Here is a 24,327-nt window from a genome sequence, read left to right as displayed (position 1 = left end):
GGGGCAGCCCACGAGTAGGCAGAGGCAACAGGTCCAAACCCCTTTACCTGTGATGAGTGGCTGATACACTGCAGTCTGCCCCAGTGAATGAGGGCTAAGTGATGACTGGCAGTAGCCGAGACTGAGGCGAAGTGGGGATAGTGGGTGGGGGTTCCCCTGGGAGGGGGAGACCCAGATCGGTGGGGTACTGCCAGGGGCAGCACCCCAGTTAAAGGGGCACCGGAGTCCAGGGAGGGACACAGGGGCCAGAGGACAGGCGGATCACCGGCCTGCAGAGGGCGCTCTGGAGCTGGAATGAGCTAATTCCTGGAAGTCACGTGCTGGAGGCGCCACAGGGGTGAGTCCGCACCTTTACAATTAGAATGGTACAGAGCTCATTTTTGTTTTTCTTCTGTAATTCCAGGATGCGGAACGTTTACTTTTCTGTCATCTGCCATTGCTGCCATCAGTGGATTCCTAATGGGTTATGAACTGGGACTCATCTCTGGGGCTCTTCTTCAGCTAAGCAGTATACTAGCACTTTCTTGCAAACAACAGGAAATAGTAGTAAGCTCCCTCCTCATTGGGGCCTTACTAGCTTCACTTACTGGTGGATTCCTAATAGACCGATTTGGAAGGAGAATTGCGATTATTATAGCATCTTGTTTACTTGTACTGGGAAGCCTGATCTTGATACTCAGTACATCATATGGCATACTTATTGTAGGACGGATTGCTATTGGTATTTCAATATCATTATCCTCAATTGCAACATGCGTATATATCGCTGAGATAGCCCCACAGCATAGAAGAGGTCTGCTTGTATCATTAAATGAACTTATGATTGTGATTGGCATTCTTTTTGCCTACATTGCAAATTATGTATTCGCCAGAGTTTCCCATGGCTGGAAGTATATGTTTGGCCTTGTGATACCAATAGGTGCCTTGCAAGCTATTGCTATGTATTTCCTTCCACCAAGTCCTCGGTTTCTTGTTATGAAAGGTAGTGATGAAGCTGCTAGCAAGGTACTCGGAAGGCTAAGGGCAACTTCAAATATTGCTGAAGAACTCACTGTGATCAAGTCTTCTTTGAAAGATGAACATCAGTACAGTTTCTTGGACCTGTTTCGTTCAAAAGACAACATGAGAGCCCGAATGCTAATAGGCCTCACACTAGTGTTTTTTGTGCAAACAACAGGGCAGCCTAACATTTTATTTTATGCATCCACTGTTTTGAAGTCAGTTGGGTTCCAGAGCAATGAAGCAGCTAGCTTGGCCTCGACAGGAGTTGGAGTGGTTAAAGTGGTTAGTACAATCCCAGCCACTGTTTTTGTGGATCAAGTTGGAAGCAAAACCTTTCTATGTATTGGTTCTTCTATTATGGCAGTGTCACTGGTCACCATGGGATTGGTGAATCTTAATATACACATGAATTTCACTAATATCTGTAGAAACCAGTACCTGGAAGATTCCATTTTTCGTGAACCAGGAAACGTGAGTGCCAGCAATGAGAGTCTCAAGGAGCAGTTTGCTGGTATGCCTTCCCAGGGCAGAACATCAGTAACCACAGTGAGAAAATCTGAAATTGCTAAGGCAGAGGAGCAAAACAGCACAGCCTTGGCAGGAGGAAGGACCTCTGCAGCAAGCCAAACAGCATCCCACATAGTAATAGACACTGTGGAAGTTCCAGCTGCTCTGAAATGGCTGTCTTTGGCCAGCTTGCTTGTTTATGTTGCTGCTTTTTCCATAGGTCTTGGACCAAGTAAGTATTTCATATTTTTTATTCCTTTTAATGATTTATTTAAAAGTTAATTAATCACTGGTGTAAGATGCCCATGTTGACATCACTGGAAATTGAAGTTCTCAATCCAATGAACAAACATCACAATAAGCAGCAGTATGTGTTTCCACCATGCTGCTCTGCCAACAGACCACTGATCCTATTCTGGAGAAACCAACTCAAGGTGCGCGACAGAGCAATTCAGTCTCCATTGCCCAGTCAGTCTTGATCTCTCTGCTAAGATCGCCACTAGAGGCCCTAATGGTGATGAGGGCATGTTACCACTACAAAGTAGGTTGGGAAATTTTAAAATAAGGCTTGCACCCACCAATGGTAAATTTCAGGGTGAAATCCTCGCCCCATTGAAGTCAATGGCAAAGCCAGGATTTCACCCTCAGTCACTGCCAACTGGTGTTGATTTGAATCAGTGACCTATAAGTGAAAAACTCTGTATCCCATTGACTGTGTCCAGAGCCATTTTTAATTCCCCACACTCCATCCCTTTTCTTTTCTTTTTTCTTACCATGTAAACGATACTACATAAGATATACTGTGACGGCTCATAAACCCAAGTTAAAAAACATATTGCTAGATGATTCAAATGAGCATAGCATCCCAAACTCGACAGGAGCTACACCGATTGACTCCAGCTGAGGTTCTGTCTCTCTGAGCATGTAGCCACACTGACCATGTAACCCAACCTACTGCTAGGAAATGGAAAACATTTAATCCTATTGAGTAAACTCTCTTGGCCCCTACACTTCCTATCCTGAACAGAATAAACAACAAAAAAGTTAAGAATTGTTCAATCTATAAAATATCAATTTAAACCAAAGCGAGCTTTTAGAAAAAATACCACTGCAGGGTCCTCACTAATGACAGAAGACAACTATCCTGCCATTCCCATTCCCAGTGACTAAAACTACTCTTTTCCTTCTTCTTTTTCACAAACTCTTTTATATTATTTTACCCATCAGATTGATTTTTTTTTAAACCAGATTGTAAAATGTGCATGCACAAAGCCTATTATTTATTAACAGACTTTGTGTGCCTGTGTGCCCTGACACAAAAATGGCTTGGAAACACAGTGTACTCCTTGCAGTTAATTACGATAAAGAGTTTACCATGAGCATAACAACCCTACTGTCATACTAAAGGAAAAAAGTGAAGACATAACCCAACAATAGTTATTTATTTAGGATAAATAGCTCACTAGGATAGCTGCCTGAGATAAACATTCATTGCCAAGAGGGACCTAAGGGATAGCAGTTTGATAATTTTCAGAGTAGCAGCCGTGTTAGTCTGTATCCACAAAAACAACAGGAATATTTGTGACACCTTAGAGACTAACAAATTTATTTGAGCATAAGCTTTCGTGGGCTAAAACCCACTTCATCGGATGCATGTTACTCCAGCATACTTTAGTACATTATAACCAGTCTATGGGCTAGATTCTTCAGATTTACACCAGTGTAACAGAGAGCACAAACTAATCCTAGAATAGTAGGGAAGCATCACAACTTCAATTCCTTTTCCATTAACAAGTTTTCTTAAAACAAGGAATTAAAAGTTTCTTCAAATGAAACAAAATGTGGACATCTATTTTATTGGAAGGGGCAACTTATTCTAGCATTGGGAATGCTTTCCACAGACACTTGAGTTCTAGGGACTTTAAAATAGATAGGTTTGAACCAGGGCACGTTTGCAATGTACACTGGATATGAAATAAATGTGCTGGTGTATCTATACAGTAACTCAATGTCCAAGGCTCAGCTAAAACTGATTAAATACAGAAAGCTCAGATTAACTGAATCAAGGAATTGCTGGAGTCTATAAATAATAGAGGGGTTTATATATTGTAATTATATGTGCTGTGGCTGAAAGGCAGGATAAGGATTGAGTTTCATATGTAACTCCTGGCTTTTCTGCTTGCAGCTCAAACCCTTTAAAGATATTTCAAATGTGTAGATTTCGTCTGTTAAATTCAATTTTCTTAGTGTTAGTTTTTTTAAAAAACCAGTCCCTCAATTATATAAATTGGCCCATTTAAAATGTTTGGATTTCTCATCCCCTCAACCTGTTACACTGTCTGCCGAATTGTTACTTTTAAACCACAACCCATGTGGGAAAGGGAGGGGCCTTGCCACAGAATAAGTTCCAGAACATTCTGACTGACAAAGCCAGACAATCTCCATGGGGCCGCCAGATGGTGCAGACAGTAGTGGAGGTTTCACTGCCTTTTCAATGAGTGAAACATGCAACTTCCCTTCCATGTCTGGCTTGTTCCGTTGGTTGATATGAAGGAGGGAAGCTGGGGCTGACCTCACTTGGGATCTGTATTCTCTCTTGAGTAATTAGCACCCCCAGGCAGATGGTATTGTGCCTAGCCTTGAAAGGGGAAGAAGGTTTCTTGCACCCACCACCTCACCCAGCGGGGCAAAGTATGTGATATTTAGAGTATGTGTAGTTCAAATTCTTATGGAGAGTACATGTGAATCCACCAGGAACATGGCAGTACATACATTGGATATATTATTCCAATCCAGCTCTTTAATCTTCCTTTTTTCCTACTGTGCAAGGTATTTTGTCTCTAGTGTGAGGTCCAGTTACTGCCTAAGATTTCTCGGTAGCCATTTTTTGTTTTATATTTTATACTTCAGTGGTTTCTTCTTTTTACCAAATTATCAGAAGCAATTAAATTTTCTTATGAACCGATTCATTAAATATCACTGTCTGTTACCATTTATGAAAGCACTCAGACACAACCGTTATGAAAACAGATAGATTAAAGCCTTTTTGCATTATAAAAGAGTTGTAGACAAAAGAGCAGCTGTCTAGTCCAGTTTTAACTCCAATATACTGTATATTTATATAAACAAGCCCTTGTCCAAGATAAGAGGGGCAGCTTTATTTGTCTGTATTGCATTAAGTTTGATGAAGTGCGATCCAGCTTCTCGCTTACACTCGGTTTCAGACAATTATTAGGGTACATTACAAGCACAATAAATCAGTGTTGCATCACACTGCAAGACAGCACACATTGTCTTGCTGACAGTACTCACATAAGCACCATGAGTGCCTATTAACTAAGGTGCAGATGTTAGACATACTTGACACACCTTTGGTTTCTTTATCTTCTGTCATCAACATCTGGCATTTCAAAAAGGTCAAATGGGGAGGAGCCCCATTAATCAGGAAGCAAAAATACTTGCACAGCAGATAATTATTAATCCACAGTGAAAATGAAGCTGCAAAGGCAAAGTGAGTGAGGTGGAAACTTGTTTGATTTCAGTGAGTGTTTATAAAGAGATATGGGCGCTCAGGACCTATGTTCAGGCATAAGAACTTGCTATACACATAGGACATGAGAAATTTGAGCCTACAGATGACACTATGCCTAAAACAGAACAGAAGAAAGATGCTGAGTTTAATGCTGTACGTAGATGGATCACAGATAAATTGCCTACACTGAAAGCTGGATGCAATAGTGAAAATCTATTTAATATAGACTAGGAAACAAACGTCTTCTATAGAGGGTATCTGCTCATGGTCACTAAAGGAAAGAAAATTAACTGGAATAATAGAAAAGCAAGTCATATCTACGATGTGATAACCATTTGGGGACAGAAATAAAAAGTTCTTTGTTGTAAATAAAAGTAAACTCCATTGGTCACCATTAACCTGTAAGACCGAGGCAATGGAAATTCCTGATGATGAGACTATTTTCCTAAGTGAAACCCGTGAATTTGAGTGTGATAATCCTGTTAGAATCATAGAATATTAGGGTCAGAAGAGACCTCAGGAGGTCAGCTAGTCCAACCCCTGCTCAAAGCAGGACCAACACCAACTAAATCATCCCAGCCAGAGCTTTGTTTTTTCTAAAACAAAAAACATGCAACACCAGCCTGGTGTTTCCCATGCAAAGAACAAGGCCACTTTCAGACCTGATATAAGTGTGTACAGTTCCGCACTAACAGTAATGGAATGGCACCCATTTACAAAGGATCAGATTCTTTGTCCCAGTCTGCTCCCTTTGTGCCACTTAGGACTGAAGCTCACGCTGCGCAAAGAGAATGGAAAACTCCAGTAAATCCCCTGCTGGGAATATTCGCCGCATCTGGAATTCACAAAGAAACAAACAAAAGATCTGGCAAAACCAGCTCCTGTGTGTTCCACCCCACATCCTCTGGCCCAGGGGTTGTCTCAGGCTTCAGGAGAGTGAGAGAATAGCCATAGCATGAAGTGCAGTTATAGCCAACTGGTGTGTGATCTGTAGAGGCCCGTACCTAACTGGCATAAGTTAGAGCAGCCTTCAGCCAGCTCAAACCTGCAGCAGGGCCAAGGCCAGGGCAGATTATCAGGCAGCCATAACCAATTCCTGGTGGCCTCTCACTAAGACGGACAGAGCACAGAATGTATGGCAAGGTCTGAATTTATTCCAACAAGTGAAATTAAACCCACGGACATAGTTTCAATTCACAGTTTGAACACAGCTGATAGAGTTTGGGGCAATGGCAAAACTAACACAGATAAGGGGAATTCTGCATGCAATTCTGAAATTGCGGGGAAAAGTAATTGTCCAGATAAGGTCTACACATTTCCCAGAGCTTGTAAAGCTGTGAAACCGACAACACTGACTTCTGTTATAGAAACACCAGATGCAGATCACTTCTCCCAAAAGGTGGAGGGACATTTTCTGCTGTTTAGGAACATCATTTGGCACTTATTCTATGGCGAGGAATGCTTTTATTGAAGGGGAGCATGAATAATTTTCTGCATTTTGGTTTTACATATATGTATGTGTGTGTTTATATATATGTATGTGTGTAACCCCCCCCCCCGCATGTTCTCTAAATACTTTCACAAAATGACTCCTCTTTCTAATGTAAAATCTTAACCTGTTCTCTTTGCAATTGTAGAGGCTTTTAGGCAGTTGAACAATACACTTGAGGCCTAATCCTCTGCTGGTATAAATCAGTGCAGCTTCTTTGACTTCAGTGGAGATGCACTAATTTACACCAGCTGAGAACTTAGTCCTTCATTCCCAAATATCATCCTCAATAAAATCTCACCTCTGGCTCTGTCCCTACACACATTACAGAGGCCTGATCTTGCACACGCTGACTATGATGAGTACTGCTGACTACCTTGATTATTCCCATTGAAGATCTATTACAAAGTAGGCGTTTGCAGGATCAGGCCCTATATTTGTTATTATTAGTTAAATAGTGTGATTTAATATCTGGGAGTCGTATCCTGAGAGTGGAATTGAACGTCCTTTACAGGGCTTCAGAGGAAAATTAATTTCCCAGTAAGCAGCTTTATAAAATTGCAAAGGCAAAGCCAACTTTAAGTTTTTGTTCTCGGGGGTGGGTTTTTTTAATTAATAAGCCTAATGTTCACAAGTTGACATTCTCACCAAGAAATAAATAGACATTCTGTTAACCTCAGCCATTCATTATTCAGCACTGGGAGAAGAGAACAGAATTACATATCCATTTTTCAGTTCATTACTTTCCCCCCTTAACTTCTGGAGTCAGAAGATGTTGTGTAGCTAAGCAAATTGGACCTAATCATGCCTCTGTGTCTGTGGAGAGGTCACGGCAATGCAATCACTGCACCAGGGGGAAGGACAGTGTTGAGCTCAATTTCACAGTGGCCTTTGCATCCCACCGTGCAGAAAATGTTTGTTAGTGTGGTATAAGGGGACGGGGAGGGCCTAGGCAGTTACTTGGACCCTCCCACTTTCTGTCCCCACCCCATCATGGAAGAAGTATGGAGAGGTCCAGTGCAGCCTCAGTGTTGTAGTCAGGGGCGGCTCCAGGCCCCAGCACGCCAAGCGCGTGCTTGGGGCGGCATGCCGCAGGGGGCGCTCTGCCGGTCGCCAGGAGGGCGGCAGGCGGCTCCGGTGGACCTCCCGCAGATGTGCCTGCAGAGGGTCCGCTGGTCCCGCGGCTCCGGTGGACCTCCCGCAGGCGTGCCTGCGGATGCTCCACTGAAGCCGTGGGACCAGCGGACCCTCCGCAGGCACATCTGCGGGAGGTCCACTGGAGCCGCGGGACCGGCGACCGGCAGAGCGCCCCCCGTGGCGTGCCACCGTGCTTGGGGTGGCGAAATGGCTGCTCTGTAGGGAGAGAGGATTCTTATACTCACTCCCAGCCATCTCCCTAGCTACTGTGGCTTGGCAATGGGCCCAGTAAGATAAAAATGATTCTATTTGGACTCCATTAGGTGGCCTTCAAATTAGTTTGCATTGAATAGAAGATTTTTGCTCACTAATGTCGTCACTGCAGAGCTAACTGGGTGGTCAGCGCCAGGGTTATTTTTGCTCGGGTCTGAGTAGCCATACTGCAAAGCCATACCCGAGTTACTGAGGGTTCATCTATACTTCGAGCTGGGTCGTAATTTGCAGCTTGAGGAGACATGCCTGAGCTAACTCTCATGAGCTAGCATGCTAAAATTAGAAGCACAGTCAGACCACCATAAGGGATGAGAGGGTCTCACAGCTCCATATCTGTCCTAGATGCTAGCTATACACGTGGGTAGTTTCTACTTAGCATTTTGGATGTGTGTGTACTGGGGCTGGCTTTCCCATCCTGCTGCCACAGCTACACTTATATTGTTAGTGTGCTCTCTTGATCAGAGCTAGTGTGACCTGTCTCCTCAAACTGGAAAATACAGCTTCCAGCTGCAACGTGGACATACCCCGTCTTCTCACACTGGTGCTGCATTCACCTGTGTGTGTTGCTAGGACTTCTGGGGGCATATCTCATGGTCCTTTATTCTGCAGTAAGCTGAGCCACTCTCTGTTTCTATCCCAGTGAATTTTAGGACAATGTGTCTGTCCTTCTGGGCAGACAGAAGGAACTGTGGAAAAGCATTGAAGGATTAACAGCACTCCAGTGATTTAGCCCACATCCATGGCACAAAGGGGAGTCTGAGTGTGAGAACCACTTGGGTTTTAGCCTATATCTCAGGAGAGGCCAGTAGCCTAGGTGTAAAGCACCACTACGCTCTAATGAGAGGGTTTACGCGTGGATGGGAGCCACATTAGGGGCAACCCAGTGAGAGCCTAAGTTAACTCTCCGATGAAGACATACTCTATGTAGGACCAATCTTTACTAGAGGCCAGTGAAACTTCTAATAATGAAATCTAACTAAAGCAGGATGAAACATGGCTAGCTTCAGGTTTTGCCGCAAACCCAAATTTGGGCCAGTTTTGCCAAACTCGCCAAGAATGTGTTGAAATTCAGATGAGATGGAAACCAAATTCTGAGTGAAATGGAGATAATTTATGCTTAACCTGGAAACATTGGTTTTGGATGAGTTTTGCTGGGAATTTCTGAGCTTATGTAAATCCAAAGACTTAAGGCAAGATGCAGGAGGCAGTGTGTGTGTATGTGGAAATCTAGTCAAAGCAGTGAAATATTAACCACTGGAGGAAATGAAGGGGACAAATCCCCATCCAGCTTTTTACTATTTTGTAGTAGTCCTCTTCAGTGGGGACACAGATCTCATGTGTTTTCATGTGGTTTAGAATAATTAACTTCCAAAAATCTCAAGTATCTGTCCATACTGACATGTCCATGCAAACCAAAACCATCATCCTTGCAGTAATTCCACTGAAGTTATTGGAGTTAAGTCAGGGATGATATTGGCCCACTGCATTTTGCACATCTGTAATCATTAGATTGACTTGTTACATGGTTTGAAGATGCTAAGTGTCTTGTTTTGTACATTTCTTTGGCATATTCCCTTCAAACACTTGGTGCAAATTTAAAACAGAACAAAATAGCCAGCTTCACTTCTGGCTTTGATCAACCCCACTGATGTGATGACAAGGGTGATACGCCATGCTCATATTTATGATCAAGCCACTATTTCCTTCCACCCCCAACATATTGCTGCAGAACCCAGCTTTGACCAAATTTTAAATGGGGACATCGCATCTCCTTCAAGGCATTGGAAAATCTGGTAAAGAAAATAAGTGAGTGAGGATGCAGTGTTACTTGCAACATCATTAGAACTGTGCAAAGTTGAAAAATGTTTGTTTGGATCAAATGAAATGTTCCATTTCATTTTTGCCAGGGGTGAATGCTTTTAAAAATAAAGCAAGTAAAATTCAAAACAAGTCATTTTGAATAAAAAAATTGAAACATTTTAAAAAAATGTCAAAATAAATGTTTTGATTTTTTCAGGGTTTTTTTTGTGACTGAAACAATTCTGCAAATTTGACTTTAATTTACAAAACGTTTCAGACGACCCAAATTTGCATTTTTCAGTTAAAAAGTTTCAGCCTTAACATTTTGCCCATCTCTAAATATAACCCATTACTCTCAGCAGTTGTTTTAGTTGGACATTATTCAGCTACAAAATAGTGCAAGCCACACGGCCTTGCAATAGATTGGAAGACCCTGGTAGAAGATGAGTGTTCTACAGCTCTCATCAATATCGCTGTGTGAAGGAGTAGGAAGCACAGACTGTCCGTGCGGGGGAGGGGAGAGCCAGAGGTTTAGGTGAAGATGCAGGAATTCAACTGTGAGCTGAGCTTGGCCTGGGGGAGGGGAGATGACACCTCTGGCCAGGGGAGACAAAGGAAAGGAGCTGAGGAAAGAGGAGGGGCCGGGGGGAATGGGCAGACGAGTGCTGGCTGGAGAACAGAGGGGAGGCAGGGAGACCGAGCTCTGATCCCCAAGGGGGGCTGTGGGGCCCCCCAAGATGGACCTATCCGGGGGATCCGGTTATCTGTGCCTGCAAGACCTGTGTTGGACTGTGTTCCTGTCGTCTAAATAAACCTTCTGCTTTACTGGCTGGCTGAGAGTCCTGATGAATCTGCAGGGAGTGCGGGGGTGCAGGACCTGACTCCCCCACACTCCGTGACAACTGGTGGCAGCGGTGGGATCAGCGGCACCCCGTGGACGGCGCTTCCTGCAGTAAGTGACTGGGGAGCAGTAAAACGAAGGGGCGAGTCACCCCTGGGCGAGTGTGGCCAGAGAGCAGGACTTTGCAGTAACAGGGTCCCCCGGGGGATCACAGCGAGCGATCCCAGGGGCGGAGGAGTCTGCAGCTCGACCCTGGCAGAGAGGTGGTGAGCTCAAGGACTGGCACCCTAGGGGTCCCCCTGGAACCCGTGGGGAGCGGCGAGCACCCCAGCCTGCGAGCGGCCAGCAGGAAGATGTATGCCACGCAGCGCAAGTGTGAGCTGGTGGAGCTGTGCAAGCAGAGGGGGCTGCACTGTGGGAAGCTCACCAAGGCCCAGCTGATTGCCCGGCTGGAGGAGAGAGATCGCAGGAATGAACCGGTCCCTGTCTCTGAGGGAAGCAGCCGGGCAGATGCAGCGCAGGCACCAGTGTCTGTCCCCGCTGGGAGTGGTCAGCCGGCCGCTGAGGGCGTCCCGAGACCCCCCACCCCTAGGCCTAGAGGGAGGGGGAGGAGGAGCCCAGCTACGGAGGGCACCGTGACCCCCCCGGCCAGCAGGGGATCGTCCCGGCGACGCTCGGCCTCCGTGGAGCGCAGGCGGCTGGACTTGGAGAGAGAGATCAAACTGAAGGAGATGGAGATGGAGGACCGGCAGAAGCAACGGGAATACGATGAGAGGGAGAAGGAGAAGCAGCGCAGTCATGAGCTGGCCATGGCCCAGCTGAACAACAGGGAGGCCCCGGCTGCGGTGAGTGAGGGGGGGCCCAAGCCTACAAAGAGCTTCGGTAAGAGCTTCCTGGCCCCGCGTAAGGAGGGGGAGGACATAGACACCTTCCTGACGGCCTTTGAGAATGCCTGCGAGCTGCACCAGGTGGACCCTGCAGACAGGATCCGGTGCCTCACCCCCTTACTGGACTCCACCGCCGTGGAGGTGTACAGCCGAATGAGAGGGGAGGAGGCGCGGGACTACAACCTGTTCAAAGAGGCCCTGCTCCGCGAGTTTGGGCTGACCCCGGAGATGTACCGGAAGAGGTTCCGGGGTCAACGTAAGACCCGGGAGGTCACATACCTGCAACTGGTCAACCGGGCGCAGGGGTACGCCCGCAAGTGGACGGCTGGGGCCCAAACTAGAGAGGACCTGCTTGACCTAGTTGTACTGGAGCACCTGTATGCGCAGTGCCCATCCGACCTGAAGCAGTGGCTGATGGACCGGAAGCCGGAGAACCCGCAGCATGCAGGCCGGCTGGCCGACCAATACATGGACAGTCGGGCGGCGGATGGCAGGGAGGCGTCTCGAAGGAGCAGGTCTGCCTCAACGCAGAGAGAGAGTCACCATGGGACCTCCCAGAAGGGGCCGAGGGAGGGCCCCCACCAAAGGGAAGCATCTGGCGTCAGGTCCAGCCGTCCCACTCGAGGGGACCCACGAGACATGGGCTGCTATCAATGTGGCCAACCGGGCCACGTACGGGGCCAGTGCCCCAAGCTCCGGGACAAACTGAGCAGACCAACCCCACACTGGGTCAACTTGGTAGAGACCCAGCCGGATGAGGGGCAGCGTTCGCACGAAAGGGGGGTGGGCCGCGTACCCCCTGCGAAGGAGGGAGGGGGGCCCCAGGTGGACCCCTCCGAGGGGCTGGATGCTCCCAGCCCTGAGTTTGGGGTTTACAGGGTGGGCACGGGACTACCCCTCCGGAGCGAGTGCCTTGTCCCCCTGGAGGTAGACGGGAAGGAGGTCACTGGGTACTGGGATACGGGCGCAGAGGTGACGCTGGCCCGGCCGCAGGTGGTGGGCCCAGATCGGATGGTGCCCAACACCTACCTGAACCTGAGGGGTGTGATCGGGACCCCATTCAAGGTACCTGTAGCGAGGGTGCACCTAAAGTGGGGGGACAAGGAGGGCCTCAAGGACGTGGGGGTGCACCCACATTTGCCCACGGAGGTGTTAATGGGGGGGGACCTCGAGGACTGGCCAAGTAACACCCAGGGTACCCTGTCCGTGAACCGTAGTCAGGGTCGACGCAGGGCTCTGCACCCTGACCCCGGGGAACGTACTCTGGCCGAGACACCGGACCCTGACCCGGTAGGGAGGGAACGCCCAGGGACAGGGCTCAGAGAGGCTGTGGCCCCAGACCCAGCCGGGGAGAGAGAGCAGATCCCCGTCCCTGCCCCAGCGGCTGAGTACCAGGCCGCGGTGCGGGAAGACCCCTCCTTGCGGAGGATAAGGGACCTGGCCAACCTCGGGGGGGGACAGACCATGGGACGAGGTGGCCGGAAAAGGTTCCTGTGGGAGAAGGGGCTCCTGTACCGAGAATGGGCTCCCCCAGGGAAGATGGAGTCAGGAGGGATCAGGAGGCAGCTGGTGGCACCCCAGGAGTATCGCCGCCAGCTGCTGTGCCAGGCCCATGACATGTCCCCCGCAGGGCACCAGGGAGCCTGGCGTACCCAGCAGAGGCTGCTGCAGAACTATTACTGGCCTGGGGTCTTTGCCCATGTCCGGCAGCACTGCCGCTCCTGTGACGTCTGCCAGAGGGGGAGGAAGGCCCGGGACAGGGGGGAGATGGCTGTAAGGCCCGGGCCCCACCCCGAGGAGCCTGTCCGGAGGGGGGCCAGGGTCAGGAGGGGGGCTCTGAACCGAGAGAGCCTGAATCACAGCCCCCCAGACTGGAACGTGGGGGGAAGGCCCCAGCCCCGTGTGCACCCCAGGGGTACTGGGGTGGGGAGAGGGCGCGGGCGGCATAAGGTTGTAGGTGGGTCCGAACTTCCCCGGGTCACTGGCTGGAGTGACCCCGCTCAGTTCAGTCTCGGAGGGGGGAGAGGTGTGAAGGAGTAGGAAGCACAGACTGTCCGTGCGGGGGAGGGGAGAGCCAGAGGTTTAGGTGAAGATGCAGGAATTCAACTGTGAGCTGAGCTTGGCCTGGGGGAGGGGAGATGACACCTCTGGCCAGGGGAGACAAAGGAAAGGAGCTGAGGAAAGAGGAGGGGCCGGGGGGAATGGGCAGACGAGTGCTGGCTGGAGAACAGAGGGGAGGCAGGGAGACCGAGCTCTGATCCCCAAGGGGGGCTGTGGGGCCCCCCAAGATGGACCTATCCGGGGGATCCGGTTATCTGTGCCTGCAAGACCTGTGTTGGACTGTGTTCCTGTCGTCTAAATAAACCTTCTGCTTTACTGGCTGGCTGAGAGTCCTGATGAATCTGCAGGGAGTGCGGGGGTGCAGGACCTGACTCCCCCACACTCCGTGACACGCTGACACTAGACAAAGTAACATTTCAAGCTTTTATAATACGTCAATTTACTATATTTGTTTATAGTGCACAGAAATTTAATGTTAATCTTTCATACTACAGTGGTCCCTTGTACATTTGTTTGAAGCATTGTATTTATGAGTTCATAAGTTTTACAAACTCTTCATGATCTTGCCTTACAGTTCACACAAATAAAATGTCCAGCGTTTACATGACTTAAAAAAAGCAAAGTGCTTAAAGTTAATCATGTGCTTAAGTGCTTTGCTGGTTTGGAGCCAGAGAGCTCAAACCTGGAAAACGTGTGTTTAATCAGTTTACAGCCGGGCTTCTCAAACATCATTGCACCGCGACCACTTTCTGACAACAAAAATTACTAAACGACCCCAGGAGGAGAGACCAAAGCCTGAGCCTGCTCAAGCTCAAGCCCCCCTACCCTGGGGGCGGGGCAAAGCCCAAGGGCTTCAGCCCCACACAGGGGGCCTGTAACCTGAGCTCTGTCACCCAGGGCTGAAGCCCTTGGGCTTCAGCTTCTGCCCTGGGCAGTGGGGCTCGGGCTTTGGCCCGAGACCCCAGCAAGTCTAAGCCAGCCCGGGTAACCCCATTGAAATGGGGTCATGACCCACAGTTTGAGAACCACTGGTTTACAGTATCGAAACCCTCATACTCAAACAAAATTAAAAAATGGCATATCTTAGGGTTATTTTTCTTAGAAAACAACTGATTCATCTTTTTATTTTGAGGTTCATAGCGTAGCCAGCATGTACAGCAGAGTAATTTGAGAGTTTGCTCTGCTCTATTACACTGATGTTGTTTTGGATTTGATGCAGATAGAACGTATCCAATTCCTTGTTCATGTGCTATTCAAATAACGCCACATGTAGTCTTCATTTCATATCATGTCCACAGGCTGATAGGCTGCAGTGTAGTGAGAGCGCATGCCAAAACACAAGAGAAAACACTTGCTCTGGATTGAAGATCATCCATCTGCCAGCATTCAGTTTGAATTTTCATAGAATACTTGATGCAAGTAAAGTGCCAGCTACTTTGAATTATCCTTAGGTACTCTGAAGCTGAGAGCAGTGTGAGTTTTCTAAACTGCCCTTAAAATAGATTAATCTGAGCCAAGGTGGTAGAATAACTAAAAGCAGCAAAGAATCCTGTGGCACCTTATAGACTAACAGACGTTTTGCAGCATGAGCTTTCGTGGGTGAATACCCACTTCTTCGGATGCAAGACCGAAGAAGTGGGTCTTGCATCCGAAGAAGTGGGTATTCACCCACGAAAGCTCATGCTGCAAAACGTCTGTTAGTCTATAAGGTGCCACAGGATTCTTTGCTGCTTTTACAGAACCAGACTAACACGGCTACCCCTCTGATACATAGAATAACTAAGTATTCTTTATTTTATATCAAGAAAGAGATTTACTTAATCTATGCATGAGCACTGACAAATTTCATAGAAATCATTTTTTTTTAAAATGCTGAGATTCCAGAGTTTTCCCTTAGTTCAATTAGGATTCAACTCTGCAAGGTGCAAATCACTTAAGTAGGTGTCTAGCTTTTAGCACAGGAGGAGTCCCTCCCAGTGACTTCAAAGGGCCCACTCAAGTCCTTAAACTTAAACCTGTGATGAAGTGCTTTGGTAGATCAGGTTGAAGTGCTCAACGCCCTGAAGGATCAGGCTCTTTGCTACCTCCAAACAAATGAGTTGCTTGTTGAGAACATAAACCCAATTCTGCTCTCAATAATATATCCCTGTAACCCCACTGAAGTCAATGGATTGCACATGTGTAACAAAGGGCAGAATTTGGCTTTGTGAGAAGAAAATTGACAAGGACTGAAGCTAGCTGCCTATTTCTATAAAAGACCTTCAGTACAACGGATTAAAACTTGATGTTATAATGTTAGGTGTTCTGACCCCAGTTCAGCATGGTACGTAAGCATGTGTTTAACTTTAAGCTTTGCGTAATCCCATTGACTTCAATGGAAGTACTTGTGCTTAAAGTTAAGCATGTGCTTAAGTACCTTGCATAAGCAGGGCCTCTGGTAGGTGCAAATCCAGTTCCATATATGCCATAGAGCACTACTTAGAAGCAGAACTCATATAGTTCCACTGTGCAAAGTGACAGGTTGCATGTAGGGGAGCTGTGCAGGAGATGCACACAGGGGCTGAGAGGGGTAGGACCTGGTTAGCTAACATGTGTAAAGTGTTTTGACGAGGCAAAGCACTACAGTTGTGCTGAATGTTATTTAGTAGTAGCAATAGTAATGCCACTGACCCAAACTCATGTCGAATGAACTTTACAAATGCATGCAGACCATCTCATTCATATATATATTATTGTAATAACAATACATTCTAACATTTTATTTTTATGTGACAGTGACATTTTCCTCTGCAAGGCAGCACACAAATAAAAATATAGAACCTTTTATCTGCTATCAAAAGGCTGCTATTAATTACTGAATGTTTGAATTTAACATTTGTCCTTCATGTATTGTAGGTCAAATGTTACATTCAAATATGTAGTAAATAGTGGCCTTTGATTATCATAGTAAAGGTTTTACATTAATTTCACTTGACATTCACTGGAGCAAGTCTGTATGTGGTCATTCTGTGAAAAAGTTTTTAAGAAGTGTATCAAATTCAACACAGTCCAGTTTCCACACTTGGAAAGATGATATTTCAGAACTTCCTTGATCTTGTGCAGGCTTAGTACAAAAGCCCAGAGCAATTTTTATTCAACAGGACCCTAAGTGCAAACACGCTACCTGATTTCACCTGCAAAGATAAACACATCATATCAAGTATTGTAAGGTGACAAAGTGCTTGATGCCAAAAGAGTATTTTTTTTTTAAGTCACGAGTTTATAGCTTATCCAAAGTAGAAAGTTCAGGGGGGGGCATGTTTTTCAAGATTGCTTCCCAAAGACACATGAAGGTAGCTCAAGCCTGTTGCTGCATTTTGCTGTATGAGGCCTCGATCCTGCAAACATGGGTGGGCTTAAATTTAAAGCATGAAGCCAACACACAGAGTTGCCTGCAGGATTGGGGCTGTAGGCTCCAAAGTAACTGATTCATAAGGTTGGTCTGGATTTACAGCAGTGCAACTGTGAGAAAGATCTAACTCATTTGATGTGACTGTTTGCTATGGGGAATATATACATGGGCTTTTTAAAAAAAAATTAAAAAGCACATGCAGTATTGCCCGTATCCAGGGCCGGTGCAACCATTTAGGCGACCTAGGCAGTCGTCTAGGGCGCTGGGATTTGGGGGGTGCCATTTTCTTCGGCAGCGACTGCGGCGGCTGAATCTTCAGCCGCCCCGGTCACCGCTGGCATTTAGGCGGAGGGAGCTGGGGCAGGGGAGCGTGGGGAGGGCCGCCTGCAACAAGTAAGGGAGGGGCGGCTTGCAGGGGAACTCCCTGCCCCGCCTCCTCCCCGAGTACGCCGTGGCTGCTTCACTTCTCCCGCCTCCCAGGCTTGCCGCACCTAAGCTATTGGGGGGTGGGGAGCTGCCACAAGGGGGGCACCTCAGGGTGGAGGAAGGGAGCTGCCACAGGGGGGCGGGGGCACGCCTCAGGGCAGGGGCGCAGGGGCACAAGGTGGAAGTTTCGCCTAGGGCGCGAAACATCCTTGCACCGGCCCTGCCTGTATCAGGCCCAACTCTACAAACTTTCCATGCACAGAACTTTGCCTTCAATGGGACTTGTAGGATCACACCTCAAAGGGAGATGCTCAGAAGACAATCAAGAACAGATATGCCCTGAACAACCTCATTTCATAGGAAGGAAACGTCAAAAACTTTCATACTTTTTCCTGTTAAAAGAATACACTTTCTTTTGAAAGCATAAAGACTAGAATTGCCCCTGTTCCTGGGTCTCAATCAGCAGTCATTTCTGTTCTGTGGTCCCTTCGGGAGTAGAATGTACCCTCTCTTCTGTACTAGAAAAGCAGGTACATTCACCCACCCAAGTTGTGTATTTTTTTCTCTCCATACTTTTCTGGAGTGAAATATGCAATAATCCTGAGTAGTTTGTGCATAATTTGTTTATGAATTAGAGTCTCTGGCTTCTATGGCCATTCCTGTGCAAATGCCTCCCAGGATTATCCTAGATTCAATATTCTGAACAAACACCCACAAGCAGAAATACATATTCCCCGTTTTAATAAGAAAGGCATTTCTTAAGCTACAGTAGGTGACTTACTATAAGCAGTCACATTTTCCATTGAAGATTATTTTTTCATTCTTGTGTGCTTGCCTGCCAAGTGTGCTGTTTGTTGATGGGGCAGCATGAATGCCGACATGGGCAAGAACAAAAAGGAATCAGATTGTGCAGTAAGGTTACAGAGAGAACCTTTACCTCATACTTCAGGGTTTAAACCAGTCTGTATTAGAGATTAGGATGAAACCTGATGTGGGAAGCAAATTGCCCCATATCTGTCTACTGTGGGGGGTTCTTACACTTTCCTCTGAAGCATCTGGTACTGGCCATGTTCAGATACAGGATATTGGTCTAGGTCAAGGTGGGCAAACTAGGGCCCGCAAGCCACATCCGGCCCACCAGCCGTTTTAATCTGGCCCTCGAGCTCCACTGGGGAGCAGGGTCTGGGGTTTGCCCTGCTCCGGCACTCCAGCTGGGAAGCAGGGTTGGGGGCTGCTCCAAGCGGCTCCCAGAAGCAGTGGCATGTTCCCCCTCCAGCTCCTATTCATAGGGGCAGTCAAGGGGCTCCACTCCGCGTGCTGCCCTTGCCCCAAGCGCAGCTCCCATTGGCCAGGAACTGCGGCCAATAGGAGCTGCAGGAGCAGTGTCTGCGGACAGGGCAGCTCACAGCAGACCCGCCTGGCTGCACCTCCACATAGGAGCTGGAGGAGGGACATGCTGCTGCTTCCAGGAGCCGCTTGAGGTAAGCACCACCTGCACCCCTGAGCTACCACCCCACAGTCTCAGAGTGAAGGGCCTGCTACTGAATTGCCGTCGAAGACTGAAGTGGCGGCGGTAGAGCTACAGATCACAATTGTGGCTTTTTTTTTTCTTTGCTGCTTGGGGTGGCAAAAACCCTGGAGCTGGCCCTGCTGCCTTGGAAGAAAAAGGTTATAGAAAAAATAGTCAGTTATGGCAAGATTGTCACACTTCCCATCCATGCAAGAGAATAAGGGGGGGAAATGTTCCACCTTGTTCCTCTGCATGGGCTACCAGCACCACTGGTCTGTAGAAATGGGGAGAGAGCAGGCTCCATAGGCAGCTGCTTCTCCTTCCCACCCACCCCACTCCCAACATCCATTTAGATGGTGGAGGAGCAACTGGAGAAGGAGAGAGAATGGGTAGAAGTAAAGTGCTGCTAGTATGTGGCAGTAGCTGATTTGTTCCAAGGGGGAAATAAAGGCAAACCAGGGAAGGAATTGTGACTCACTCTTTGAAAGTAGCATAAACTAAACCAGCAAAGTCTCTTATTCCAGAATAAGAGTGTCCGCACAGAGAGTTAAAGTGGCATAACTGTAGAGGTATAATACCAGTATATCTCCTCATGTAGATGGGCCCTCAGAGCCACAGAGCTACATGTTCAATCTAGACCCCGTTACATATACTCCAAAGGCCTGTATCTTACTCTGCAAGAAGTCCCATTGAAATCAGTGGAAATGCCTGTGGAATAGTATACTATTTTTTGAGTGTAAGCAGAGCAGCATCTGGCCCCAGGTAGTTTAGCAAAATGTGGAGATGTCCTTCACTGCAAAGTACTTCATCATCTAACTCTTTGGAAATACTTAGAGCCAGGAGTCCAGCTGGAGAAAGACCTGAGAAGAGTTTGTCCTCAGAGCAAATGTTACTCATTAGCTGTACCCTCTGATTCATTGCTTCTCTGTGCAGTTTCAGTGTCGTGCCTGGTTTTTGATTTGCTCGCTTATTCTCTCCTTGACTTTGAAAGTTTGTTACATATTCTAAGACAGTGGCTCTCAAACTTTTTTTACTGGTGACCCCTTTCACATAGCAAGCCTGAGTGCAACCCCCCTTATAAATTAAAAACTCTTTTTTTATATATTTAACACCATTATAAATGCTGGAGACAAGCAGAGTTTGGGGTGGAGGATGACAACTCGCGACCCCCCATGTAATAACCTCACAACCCCCTGAGGGGTCCCGACCTCAGTTTGAGAACCCCTGTTCTAAGAACCCTTTGCCTACAGATATTCTGCTGACATTGCTTATGAGATAATCCCCTTCTTCTCTTCAGTTTGGACCTCTTGTTGCTAACAGACCATTCCATTCCTTTCAGTCTTGCATACCTCTGCCTCTTTCATTTCTAAACTATAAATCCGCCTAATCTCGTCTCACAATTTATGCTGCTAAAACCTTGAATTCTTTCAAGTACTCTGCTTTTTAAATCTGTCCATCAAGGGCTTGATTCTGCACAACACAGGTGCAGGAAAGGAAAACGCGAGCAGGGAACTGAATGCACAAGCCCAATTTCTCATTGAAAGCACTGCTGTGCAGCCACTCTGCTTACTAGAAGGAGTGAGATCAGAGCGGGGACTTCTTAGTCAAGTGCCTCATTTGCATATTGAGGATCACACTTAAAGCCATGTAATTCTTCAAATATGCTCATTTTACCACACCCTGTCCCTCATGTGTGGTTTTGTTTGGTGTGGTTTGTTTTTGTTTGGTTTTTTTGCACTCCACACTTGAGTGTAAGTGAGAGAACACACAGGGGGCTGAGGCATATTTTCACTTAGGCCTCACCCAAAGCCCATTGAAATCAATGAGAGACTTTCCCTCTGACTTCAGTAGGCACAGGGCTTATCCCTCAGCACAGAGGATCAGCTTAGGCTGCATCAACACTGAAGCTGAAGGCACAATTCCCACCCCAGGTAAACGTACACGTGCTACCTTTGATTGCACTAGTGCGCAAAAAGTAGCAGCAGAGCCATGGCAGCACAGGTGACGGGATGGACTAGACACCCAAGTAAGTGCCTAGGATCCTGGCTGGGATTGTACTCTGGGCAGCTAGCCCCTCTCCTCACCTGCACCACCACAGCTACGCTGCTATTGTTAGCATGTTAGCCCAATCAAAGCTAGCAGATGTATCTCTCCCCTAGCTGGAAATTAAACCTTCACCGTCAGTGTCGATGCACCCTCTGTTCTTAACCTCACTCTTTCCTGGCACTCCTTGGCTCACACTCAAGTTGAAAAACCACAGCTTTGTGCTCTCTGCAGCATGCACACCACCCAAGGACTGTCCAGACGTATGCTGTGTGATTATTACTGTAAAGCACACTTGAAGCAATGCTGGAATGCTATACATGGTGGGGGAGGGGCATTATTTTCTGACCTGGAGTTGAGGTTTGGGCTTATTGCTATATTGCTGGACATATCTGCTGAAACGAGTGCAGGAGGAGCAGTCAGTTACTCTGCAGAAGAGGCTTTAGAGATAGGCAGGTTAGATTTTCTGAGCTTTGCATGGGGACTAGATTCACAGCTCTCAGTATTAATTATGATGACAAACAGAAGCTGACACCTAGTTACTGGTATCCCAAGAGGAAAATACAGCCCCTTTGTGCCTGTTGCAGCTGCTGTTTCTTAGCAAAAGGACAAACAGTGATAGTAATTCCAGAGAGGTGTCAAAAGACAAGAATCATTCATTATTTACTATTCAGATTAAGGGAAAAGATGGACAGAACATATTAGGGTATGTCTACACTGGCAAAGTTACAGCACCAGCAGTTACAGCGCCACTCAGCGAGTGCTGAAGGGAAACCGCTGTTGTGGTTCACACTATCAGCTGCTTGTGCAATAGCATGTTCACACTTGCGGCACTTGCAGCGGTATTCTGAGCGGTGCACTCTCGGCAGCTATTCCACAGAGCACCTCTTTCTCGTCTGCCGCTAACACTTGTGGGAAGGTGGAGGGGGCCGTGGGGCATCCTGGGTCCTGTCCAAGATGCCCCATGATGCATTGCTTTGCATCCCAGCAATCCCTGTGCTTCTGTCCGCATTTGGCACCATCTTTCAACAGTTTGTGTACTGTGTGCCCTGCCTCTTTGGGCTGCAGGAACGGATCCCAAACTGTTGATCAGTATGCTGCTCAGTCTGACCAACACATCACGAGTGGCAGTGGAGTTATTCCTTAAACTACAAAGACAAGAGGAGTGGCTTATATTTCTCTACTTATCCTGGATACTAAATCCAACCACTCAGAGCCAGCAAAGTGCAGGTTATCCACATTTTCTTCCCAGAAATGTCTCTGTTTTACCCACATTTGTCACTGCCGTGGTGCAATGAGTTCTGCCCCTGCCAAACAGGAACCCTTTAGTCATACGTGGTGTGGCATATGGCCCAACGGGAAGCACTGGCAAATGTTCTATTTTAAAATCATAATTTTCAGAGATTTTAGTGTAAGTGTACAGGAAACAAGCATTTAGTGTTCTACAGAAAGAAAATCATTAAGGGCCCAGTTCTGGTCCAGAGTCATGGCTGTGACCAAAGACCTGAAGATGCCTGTGCCCCACCTGTGTGCTCTCCTGATGTCGTCCACTCCTCCTGCATAAGCTATCACCATCCTCCAGCTGATCTAAGTTATGCTCTGCTGCCGATGGCCTAAAGGCTCTGTTATGACAACAACAAATTGTCAGGGCACAGGAAAGGCCTAGTATTCTTACTTGGGACAGGTGGGCTTAGGAGCTACTAAACCAACTCTCCACCACAGGAAGATCCCCCTACACTAGGGTTCTCCTCCTGTGTCTGGATAACCCAGTTTTTGGATCACTTTGCACTGGTGGTGTGAAACATAAAGCAGCCATAGCACAGCCAAAAATCAGGGCCTCTGTCTTCAGTTTCACTTGTGCAATCCAATGAAAATCACGGTGGTGTAAGTGAAGTCAGAATTTGGCTTTATGTGTACATGGATATTAGAGTGATACACAAGTCCACCGAGAGCGGGTTCGGGCCCCCATGAAAAAAAATTTTCGGGCCCCCCCAGCAAGGGCGGACCGGCTAAACATGGCCGATGAACCCAGGGAAGCCGGGCCCCGGGTCCCTTTCCGGACTGCCGGGCCCCAGTAATTTGTACCAGCTTCCCCCACCTCTCGTTGGCCCTGGTGATACAATATTATATATAAGACAAAGGCAAGAGATTCATAAAACAAGAATAGAAATATATTAATCATATCTACCTTTACCTCAAGAGGAAAGAAAGCTTATATATATAGCATACAGCTGGAATAGCAAACTTGCTGTATTTTTGGCAGGTATTCATAATTCAACATAACATGCAGTGCTGCTCACAAACCAATGGGTACTCTGTTTCACTGCCTCCACATACATTAACATGTATTCTGAGAGAGAGGTTTTGTCAGTTTCCTCTTTCACATTCAGTTGTGCAGGGATTGCACTGTCAAACCTCGCCTCACACTTTTCAGACGTAGTGTTATGCATACGCTTGAAACAGGAAAACATTGTTCTAGTGTTGGATTGCCCTGAAAAGCCTATAGTACAGTAGTTGAAAGGCATTTTATTGACTGAATGTGACTCACATGACTAAGGTACCACACATAGCTTGGAGTTCAGGCCTTGGCCCAGTGGGAGCTGCTGGTGTTCAGCACCACAAAACAAAATCAGGTCACTCATTCAGGTGTCTAATTGTGGATTTATGTCCCTAATTTTAGGCACCCAGGCTTCCTTTCAAAAATAATGTCTTTTTTTCCCTTCCTTTCAGTGACCTGGCTAGTGCTGAGTGAAATTTTCCCTGGTGGGATCAGAGGACGGGCCATGGCTTTAACCTCTAGCATGAACTGGGGTATAAATCTCCTCATCTCCTTGACATTTTTGACTGTAACTGGTAAGAATTCTTTGTTTCTTCTTGAGTGTATATGCCCATTACCGGGCATTGTGATGCTTTCTCAGGGTGTGTAGCATTGTATGTCACCCTGTTAGCCCTGTGCCTCAGCATAAAAGGGAACTGTTGATGTTAAACTGAATGACAACTCCCTGCCACTCCTGTTGGTTAGCCATCCCCACAGATCCCTCAGGACTCTACCAGTCCTAACTTTGCCTTGCAGGTTAACCCTTGGTGCACTTCAGTTCCTGAACCAGAAGCATCTCTCTAGCCCATCACTGGATGCTCACAGAAATTACCAAGTGTCCTGGCTCTAAAGAGACACACCAGCTTGCTTGATTTAACCAGGAATTCACACTCTACTGAACACATCAGCATTGAAATGTACTTACGAGGAAACAAAGAAGTTTATTAACCAAGAACAGAAATTTATGTGATATTAAGCAGAGATAATACACAGAAAATGGTTACAAATAAAACAAAAGTATGATCACACTTTTGGGGAGATGGGATAGCTCAGTGGTTTGAGCACTGGCTTGCTAAATCTAGCATTATGAGTTCAATCCTTGAGGGGCCAT

General features: G+C 47.1%; 1 protein-coding gene across 3 annotated transcripts in view; it reads left to right on the top strand.

The window, feature by feature from the left end:
* SLC2A12 (solute carrier family 2 member 12) overlaps positions 1-24,327 on the top strand; it is an 88,566-nt gene that overhangs the window by 54,077 nt on the left and 10,162 nt on the right. For 2 of the 3 annotated variants that reach the window (XM_045010823.1, XM_045010824.1), the window contains exons 3-4: positions 404-1,741; positions 23,630-23,752. In XM_045010823.1, coding sequence (XP_044866758.1) covers positions 404-1,741; positions 23,630-23,752 — 1,461 coding nt within the window. The remainder of the gene's footprint in view (positions 1-403; positions 1,742-23,629; positions 23,753-24,327) is intronic. The other variant, XM_045010822.1, reaches the window with a different exon arrangement.

The sequence above is a fragment of the Mauremys mutica genome, chromosome 3 (genome assembly GCF_020497125.1).
Source record: "Mauremys mutica isolate MM-2020 ecotype Southern chromosome 3, ASM2049712v1, whole genome shotgun sequence".
NCBI lineage: Eukaryota > Metazoa > Chordata > Testudines > Geoemydidae > Mauremys > Mauremys mutica.
This window is presented reverse-complemented; position numbering and strand designations above follow the sequence as displayed.